Source organism: Phaenicophaeus curvirostris, chromosome 25, assembly GCF_032191515.1.
Source record: "Phaenicophaeus curvirostris isolate KB17595 chromosome 25, BPBGC_Pcur_1.0, whole genome shotgun sequence".
NCBI lineage: Eukaryota > Metazoa > Chordata > Aves > Cuculiformes > Cuculidae > Phaenicophaeus > Phaenicophaeus curvirostris.
In genome coordinates, this window is record NC_091416.1 from 7,831,119 (window position 1) to 7,840,493 (window position 9,375).

General features: G+C 54.8%; 1 protein-coding gene across 2 annotated transcripts; it reads right to left on the reverse strand.

The window, feature by feature from the left end:
• Positions 1 to 1,419: 1,419 nt before the first annotated feature.
• On the reverse strand, positions 1,420 to 7,166 carry NME6 (NME/NM23 nucleoside diphosphate kinase 6). 2 transcript variants are annotated; one of them, XR_011339094.1, is made up of 7 exons: positions 7,041 to 7,166; positions 5,583 to 5,685; positions 4,212 to 4,251; positions 3,615 to 3,775; positions 3,198 to 3,375; positions 2,612 to 2,657; positions 1,420 to 1,576 (listed from the first exon to the last, which is right to left on the reverse strand). XR_011339094.1 is itself a non-coding variant. In XM_069876270.1 (5 exons), the coding sequence occupies exons 1-5, from the start codon at positions 7,122 to 7,124 to the stop codon at positions 3,209 to 3,211; spliced, it is 555 nt and encodes a 184-aa protein (XP_069732371.1). In that variant the 5' UTR covers positions 7,125 to 7,166; the 3' UTR covers positions 2,953 to 3,208. The 2 variants fall into 2 exon arrangements, 1 of the variants encoding a protein (XP_069732371.1); XM_069876270.1 differs by lacking the exons at positions 1,420 to 1,576; positions 2,612 to 2,657 and having other exon boundaries at positions 2,953 to 3,375.
• Between the last annotated feature and the right edge of the window lie 2,209 nt (positions 7,167 to 9,375).

Here is a 9,375-nt window from a genome sequence, read left to right on the forward strand (position 1 = left end):
CCACCCCCCCCCAACCAGGGCACAGGCACCTCCCAATGGGGGGAAAACCACCCCAGCTCTTGAAAGAATCCGAAATAGGAGGGAAAAAAATCAATTTAAAAAAAAATTTAAAAATCAAAATTAAACAAAATAGTCAAATTTCAAAACTAACAAAAAAATCAGTTCCCCTGCTTACCAGGGGACCAGGGAGCTGGGAAGCCGCGCGGATCCTGAAGCTCAGGGTTTGGGTGCTGAACAGCAGGGACATCAGGGTGTCCTGGTCTCCATCCTCCTCCCTATCCCCATCTCCATCCCCACCCCTCTCCCCATCTTCATGCCCATCCACATCCCCATCTCCATCCTCCTCCCCGTCCTCATCTCCATCCCCTGTCTCCATCCCCACCCCTGTCCCCATCCTCATGTCTATCCCCATCCCCATGTCCGCCAAGGGCTCCTGGTCGCACCACCTGTACACGTCTGGCTCCACAGACGTGGGGACCCCCCTCCCTCTCTCCATCTCCCATCCCTGGTCCAAGCAGCTCGGCTGCACCCCTGAGGTCTGGTGGAACGTGGCCTCATCCAGATCCACTAGTGCAGCTCTGGAATACCCACAGGGATGCCCCTGCCTGCCCCCAGCACCAGTCAGTCCTGCTCGTGGAGCTCTGGCACAACTCCCAGATCACAATCACAAGGTTGGAAAAGACCCACCGGATCATCAAGTCCAACCATTCCCATCGATCACTAAATCATGTCCCTCAGCACCTCGTCCACCCGTGCCTTAAACCCCTCCAGGGAAGGTGACTCAACCCCCTCCCTGCTCAGCCTGTTCCAGAGCCCAATGACCCTTTCTGTGAAAAATTGGAAAATATCCCCAAGTTCATCCCGTACAACCATCAGCCCAACCCCTCCATGACAATTAAACCACATCCTGAAATGCCACGGTCATGTGATTATTTTTTTTTTAACCCCTCCAGGGACGGAGACTCCATTGCTGCCCTGGGCAGCCTCTGCCAGGCATTCAGTCAATTCAGTGTAACTTCTCGGCCCTTGCGCATCCCCGCCTGGAACCCCCGACCTGGGTTTTGCTGGGGGGACTGGAGATAGGGTGAATTGTCTCTTTCTGGAATATGGGTTGAGATAGTCTCATCAGGCTTTTTTGAGGGGCTGAGAAAGCACTGTGCCTTATAGAGCTGCACTTCGGTGTCTTTTGGGGAAGGAGACAAAACCTTTTTGACTCTCTGGGAAATCGCTTTCCTGTCTTGGAGCAAAGGGCTCTCTGTCCTTGGGATGTCAGCTGGGTGCTTGGGATAAAGAGAGGAGAAGCTGGGAGAGACATAGCACACTTGACCAGAGCAGAAGACTTCCTCGAGTTCCCAGGACCACCCCTGCTGTTCTCATCCCAAGTCCTTTTGAAAGGATCACTCACACATTCTTTCTAAAACAAATCTCTTCTTTATTCAATGTCACCCTCTTCAAAGCAGAGAAGATCAAACCGTGATGGTGATGGAGAAAGAAGGATAATGGGGCCTCGCCCTCGGGCTTTCACCACCACCTTTCAGTCTGTACTTGGAACAGAACAACGGCTGCATTCAACCTCCTGTATCAGTAAGAAAGAACAAAAACATTGCTGCATTTAATCAAGAAAGCTCTGCCCACAATCCAACATCTCTTAACCAACACCCGAGGTGAGACATTACTGTCTCAAACTGGTCACAGAGGGATTTGCCTTTGATCAGTGACACAACACCCCACTGGGATGCAACCAAAAGCTCTGTCAGAAACGTAGGTGACGGGTATCATGGACACTGGCCACACGTCACTGCGAGAAAGAAGCCGAGATGACCAACATCGTGTCCCAAGCCCGGTGCAAAGGGACCTGCACCCATACAGTGTGAGAAATCCACTCGGTACAGCGTGGCCTTAAAACCACTGGCACCAGAAGAGGCTATTGGGGGCAGTTTAAATGGATTACAAACTCCTACAGGAACAGATCCCAAATGAATCCAACAGGAAAACATAAAGCAGCACGTCAGAACCTCGCACTGCGCTCCAAATTCAAGTCCTCACACACCACCACATTATAATTTTATCAACTACTTGGATAATTAAATGACTTTGTCCATATAATTTACAAGGGATATGGAACTCAGTTCTCTGATGCCCAGTAAGGCTACAGGCAATGAAGTCTCAGAGTTACTGTCAGGGATTTTGTCCTGAGGCTCCAGGTAAAGAGCTCCCAGCAGAATCCTACAGTCCCTGGGCACCGGCATTCTAGTGATTTTCTCCGGCCTTTTGATATGGAGTTAAGAAATCCAGAACTCTCACAGCCACTGGCCAGTTCTATCGAACTACCAACCTCGGGCAATCTACAAGCACAAACCAGGAGATCCTTCCAGGCTCCGCACTATTCCAGACCTTCCTGCCGCTTCCCCCAGAACTCCTGTTCCTGGCTTGTCAACCCAGAGAAAAACAAACCAACAGGATGGGCTGCTTTCCTCCTGGGAACAGCTCCTCACCGTGCTCTCCACCAGATGCTTAAGATACAACTCATGATGCCAACTGGAAGACAACTTTGCCTCCCAGCTTGGATGCAGGAAAGCAAGGATTGGAGAGTAAACATCGCCCAGCTTACCCAGCATTTCTTCACAGTCTTTTTCGCCTCTTTTCTCCTCTAGGGACTGCGGGAACAGAGCAAAGGTGAGGAATCTGAGGCCTACTGTTAGCAAAACTGACCCCATCCTAACAGGAATCAGCAGTCCCCTTTCTACCCAGCCCTCTGATGAACCCACCCCAGGGACCACCACGCTGGCTCTCTGGATCCAGCTGGAGAACTTCTGCCCACGACGTTTGTCCTAAAATGCCCCTCAACGGCTTTAAATTGCAAGGGGGAAGATTTAGATTGGACAGCAGGAAGACATTCTTCATGATGGAGAGCGGGGAGGCCCTGGCCCAGGTTGCCCAGAGCAGTGGTGGCTGCCCCATCCCTGGAGGGGTTCAAGGCCAGGTTGGATGGGGCTTGGAGCCCCTGATCCAGTGGGAGGTGTCCCTGCCCAGGGCAGGGGTGGGACTAGATGGGCTTTGAGGTCCCTTCCAACCCAAATCGTTCCACAATTCTTTGATCCCAGGCAGCGCAACCTGGCACACACCAGGCCTTTCCCTCCCTCGCACCCTTAAGAAGCCCCACGGCTCTGCTCCAAACCACGTGCCCAGACCCGCACCCCGGGATCACTCAGGGCAGCTCCGTTTCCTCATCCCCGAGCACACAGTGGACGCGCTGCTCTGCGTCGTAATACACCGGCCCACGGCGCAGACGCGGCTCCTCCCGCTGGTACCAGAGCTGCTCGCTGAACTCCGGGAAGAAGAAGGCAATTTCTCTGCTGGCTGAGGCTGGGGAATCTGTTCAAAAGCAGAGGGAAAGGAGACGAGAGATGCCAGCCTGGCACCACAAATACCTGCTGTGTTCCCAAGGGAAGGGCAGCAGCCATAAGGAAAAGCACCAGGCTGGATCGCCCTGGGACAAATCCTCCACTTTGCTTCTCAGAACAGAGAGCAAGCAAAGGCAGATGCCAACCCATCACCCACGCACCCTGAGCTCGGGTCTGTGCCCAACGCTCAGCCAAGACAGATGAAGCTACCTGAGCCGTGAGTGGTATTCCTGGTGTCCGTGAGGCCGTAAGCTCCTCGGATGGAGTCTGGGACGTTGTTTCGGGCTCGGAACACTTTGGTGGGTCCCATCAGGGATCTCCAGAGGGGAACAGCATCCTCATGTGCCAAGATATAAGCCCACATGGGGCCACTGAGGAAAGAACCAGGGAAGAGCAGGAGCAGATATGGTTACAGAGGGCACAGCTCCCTCATTCCTAGAAATACAGCAAGTTCATGGAAGTGCAACCACCACGCAGTGCTTTCCAGGAGGGAATGAAGACTGGCCATGCTACCAGACATGGAGGCCATGGCTCAGAAGCAAAGCATCCACAGAAATGACCTCCTCCAAGTGATGGCATCCTCACACCTCAGGGCTGCCACCCCACCAAGCGCTCCCGTGGTCCCAGCAGAGCTGGATCCTGACATTTCTGCACCCCTGAGCCCAGGGCTTTCCCCTCGCTACACCACCAGCACCAGCTCCCGAGGAGACGCATCCCCGGCTGCGGTGGACCCCTCTGGACACAGGAGCATTGCTGGAGCGTGTCAAGTCCAGCCGCGACGCACAGCGGGCTCCCTCGGGCAGGCACCTGGCCATGAACTCCACCAGCCGCTGGTAGAAGAACCGCCCTGTGGAGACAGGCAGGATCATGGAATCGTTCCTATTGGAAAAGACCTTAGAAATCATCAAGCCCAACCCTTACCCCAGCACTGCCAGCTCCACCATGGAACCATGGCCATGAGCACATCCACATGGCTTTAAACCCCTCAGGGATGGAGACTCTGCCACACTCCCGGAAAAGAAATTTTCCCTGATGTCCAATCCCCTAGAACAACTTAAGCCATTACCCTTAAACTGGAAGAGGAGAAGTTTAGACTGGACATTAGGAAGACACTTTTTACACGGAGGGTGGGGAGGCCCTGGCCCAGGCTGCCCAGAGCAGTGGTGGCTGCCCCATCCCTGGAGGGGTTCAAGGCCAGGTTGGATGGGGCTTGAAGCCCCTGATCCAGAGGGAGGTGTCCCTGCCCATGGGAGGGGGTGGAACTGGATGGGCTTTGAGGTCCCTTCCAGTCCAGATCATGATACGATTCTATGAAACCTCTCGTCCTATCACTTATTACCCGGGAGAAGAGCCCAGCACCCGCCTGGCTCCAACCTCCATTCCAGAAGCTGCAGAGAGTGATGAGGTCTCCCTTCAGCCTTCTCTTCTCCAGACCAAACAGCTCCAAGTCCTTCAGCTGGTCCTCATAACCCTTCCCCAGCTCCGTTCCCTTTTCTGGATGCGCTCCAGCACCTCAATGTCCTTCTTGGAGTGAGGGGCCCAGAACTGAACCCAGGATTCGAGGTGCAGCCTCACCAGAGCTGAGTCCAGGGGGACGATCCCTGCCCTGCTTTGCTGGCCACCCCATGGCTGATCCAAGCCAGGATGCTGTTGCCTTTCTTGCCCATCTGGGCCACTGCTGGATCATGTTCAGCCGCTGTTGAGCAACAACCCCAGGTGTTTTTCCATGGGGCAGCTTTCCTGCCGCTCTTCCCCAAGCCTGGAGTTGCATGGGGTTGTAGGACATGGCACTTGGCCTTATTGAACCTCATCCCGCGGGTCTCAGCCCATGGATCCAGCCTGTCCTGATCCCTCTGCAGAGCCTCCCTGCCCTCCAGCCAATCAACACGCCCACCCAGCTTGGTGTCACCCACAAGCTGACCAAGGGTGCACTCTTCTCCAACACTGCAGCTCATTAAAGTGTTCCAACGTCTGTCGTCTTGACCCAAAATTGTTATGACTGCGACTTCACTCAAATGGTTTCTGCCTTCTCCAAGGGGACCAAACCCCCTCTCCCAGCACTTGGCAGCCCTTTCTGTGCAGGAATCTCTCCCAGCACCAAGCCTCCACCAGTCCCTCCCTTCCACCCTGCTCACTCCCCGGGCGCAGAGCCTGGTGCTCCCGCTGTCCCCTGTTTACCTGCGTGCTCCCGGTAGAAGCGGCGGCTCTGCCCGGGCTCACAGCGCATTTGCTTGGCGCGCACGATGAGGAACCGGTTGTTGAGGATGATTTGGTGCACGGCCTGTGGGGAGAGAGCAGCAGTTGGCGGGGAGCGCACCCCAACTGGCCCGCCGAGCCCAGAGGGGCAGAATGGAGCAGGGCAGGGGGGAATGGGGCAAGGGAGGATGGAACGGGACAGAGCGGGGCAGCACGGGACACGGAGCGGGGCAGGATGGAATGGGGCAGGACAGGGTGGAATAGGGTGGAATGGGGCAGAACGGGACAGAAGGGGGCAAAGTGGAACAAGACAGGGCAGAACGGCATAGAACAAGGCAGAATGGGATGGAACGGGGTAAAACAGAACAGAATGGGGCAGAGCAGGATGGAGTGGGGCAGAACAGGGCAGAATGGATCAGAACGGGGCAGAATTGGATGGAATAGGGCAGGACAGGATGGAAACATAGAATCATAGAATAACCAGCTTGGAAGAGACCCACCGGATCATCGAGTCCAACCATTCCCATCAAACACTAAACCATGCCCCTTAGCAGCTCGTCCACCCATCCCTTAAACCCCTCCAGGGAAGGTGAATCAACCACCTCCCTGGGCAGCCTGTTCCAGCACCCAGTGACCCTTTCTGTAAAATATTTTTTCATGATGTCCAGCCTGAACCTCCCCTGGTGGAGCTTGAGGCCATTCCCTCTCGTCCTGTCCCCTGTCACCTGGGAGAAGAGCACAGCTCCCTCCTCTCCACAACCTCCTTTCAGGTAGTTGCAGAGAGCAATGAGGTCTCCCCTCAGCCTCCTCTTCTCCAGGCTAAACACCCCCAGCTCTCTCAGCCGCTCCTCAGAAGGCCTGTTCTCCAGCCCCCTCACCAGCTTCGTTGCTCTTCTCTGGACTCGCTCCAGAGCCTCAACATCCTTCTTGTGGGGAGGGGCCCAGAACTGAACGCAGGATTCGAGGAGCGGTCTCACCAGTGCCGAGTCCAGAGGGAGAAGAACCTCCCTGGACCTGCTGGTCACGCCGTGTCTGATCCAAGCCAAGATGCCATTGGCCTTCTTGGCCCCCTGGGCCACTGCTGGCTCATGTTCAGTCGCTGTCAACCAACACCCCCAGGTCCCTCTCCTCCAGGCAGTTTCCAGCCAGAGTTCTCCTAGTCTGGAGCTGCTCAGGGTTGTTGTGCCCCAAGTTCAGGAACCGGCATTTGGCCTTGTTAAACCTCATCCCATTGGTCTCAGCCCATGGATCCAGCCTGTTCGGAGCCCTTTGGAGCCTCCCTGCCCTGGGAAGGAGCGGGGCAGGACAGAGCAGAACGGGGCAGAAGGGAAGGGAATGGGGCGAAGTGAAGCGGGGCGGAACGGGGACAAAGCGGAGCGGGCCAGAGCACGATGCAGCGGGGGCAGGAGAGCGGGGACCGGGGCCAGGCGGCCCCCTCACCTCCAGCACCAGCGGGTGCGCCACGGCGTCCGGCTTGAGCAGCGCCAGCGTCAGCGCCAGCGGCCGCGAACCCCGCGCCGCCATCAGCCCCGCGGGCAGCGAGCGGGAGGGGCGGGGCTGCGATTGGCTGGGGAGGGAGATGATGGGCTGTGATTGGCTGGGGAGGGAGATGATGGGCTGTGATTGGCTGGGGAGGGAGATGATGGGCTGTGATTGGCTGGGGAGGGAGATGATGGGCTGTGATTGGCTGGGGAGGGAAAGGCCTGGGGCTGGGACAGGGACAGGGACAAGGGCTTGGACAGGGAGAGGGATTCACACACACAGAATCACAGAATCACAGAATCACTAGGTTGGAAAAGACGTCCCCCTATCCAAGCTGGAACCTTCCGGGGTTTTATTTAATTTTTTTTTTACATGTATTTTCCCTCTAAATCCATGATGGCTTGCAAAAGCTGGCATCCCTCCCTTTTCCTTTTGCTATATCTAGCAATACGCTCTATTTATACCTATAAATATAATACAGAATCACAGAATCACAGAATAACCAGGTTGGAAGAGACCCACCGGATCAAGTCCAACGTTCCCATCAAACACTAAACCATATCCCTCAGCACCTCATCCACCCGTGCCTTATATACGTGCATTTATATATTATAAAAATATACTATACCTAGCAATATAACATTTCTGTATAATAATGCATTACTATAACATATGATGTATCTGTGATATAACGCTGCTATAATAATATATTAATATAACATACACATATTTATAATTAACTACATTACATAATTCTGTATTATAGAAAAATCTAGTGCTTGATATAAGGTTAGGCTGAGAGAGTCAGAGTTGTTCAGGCTGGAGAAGAGAAGGCTGCAAGGAGACCTGAGAGCAGTTTCCAGTGCTGAAAGGGGCTACAGGAAAGCTGGGGAGGGGCTTTTTATAAGGGCCTGGAGTGACAGAATCATAAAATCACAGAATCACTAGGATGAAAAGGACCCATTGGATCATCAAGTCCAACCATTCCTGTCAATCACTAAACCATGTCCCTCAGCATCTCATCCACCCGTCCCTTAAACACCTCCAGGGAAGGTGACCCAACCACCTCCCTGGGCAGCATGTTCCAGTGCCCAACGACCCTTTCCGTGAAAATTTTTTTCCCGATGTCCAGCCTGAACCTCCCCTGGTGGAGCTTGAGGTCATTCCCTTTCATCCTGTCCCCTGTCACTTGGGAGAAGAGCCCAGCTCCCTCCTCTCCACAACCTCCTTTCAGGTAGTTGTAGAGAGCAATGAGGTCTCCCCTCAGCCTCCTCTTCTCCAGGCTAAACACCCCCAGCTCTCTCAGCCGTTCCTCATAAGGCCTGTTCTCCAGCCCCCTCACCAGCTTCGTTGCTCTTCTCTGGACTCGCTCCAGAGCCTCAACATCCTTCTTGTGGTGAGGGGCCCAGAACTGAACCCAGGATTCACAGAATCACAGAATCACAGAATAACCAGGTTGGAAGAGACCCACCGGATCACCGAGTGATCGAGGAGCGGTCTCACCAGTGCCGAGTCCAGAGGGAGAAGAACCTCCCTGGACCTGCTGGTCACGCCGTTTCTGATCCAAGCCAAGATGCCATTGGCCTTCTTGGCCACCTGGGCCACTGCTGGCTCATGGTCAGTCGCTGTCAACCAACACCCCCAGGTCCCTCTCCTCCAGGCAGCTTTCCAGATAGATGTCCTCATCCTGCCTCCTCCAGACCTGGGGCAGGACTGGGGGGAGAAATTTAGATTGGACATTAGGAAGAAATTCCTCACGCTGATGATGGGGAGAGGGACAAGGTCTGGGATGAGACAGGGAGAGGGACAAGGACGGGGACAGGGGCTGGGGTAGAGGTTCGGACAGGGGTTGGGGCTGAGGCTTCGGGCACATCTGTTCTTCAGTAAATATCTCCCACTTCAAAGTGGGGTGAAAAAGACAAATCAGTGGTGGTGTTGGAGAAAGGATGGGATAAAGGGTGTCAGGATGGGGCTTCTTGGGGGGTTCACAGGCAGCTGAGGGTGCAGAGCTCCTGCTTCTTGTTCAGGAGTTAAGGGAGGAGCTGGCAGGGTCTGAGAGGAGCAGGGGAAACGGAGAGGACGGGGAGGAGAGAAGCTGCTGGCTGGGGATGATGGAAGGCATCATCCCATACAAGGACAGGCTGAGAGAGCTGGGGTTGTTCAGGCTGGAGAAGAGAAGGATGTGGGGAGAACTTGGAGCAGCTTCCAGTCCTGAAGGGGGATCCAGGAAAGCTGGGGAGGGGCTCTGGATCAGGCAGTGCAGGGACAGTATCATAGTATCATTTGTATGGAA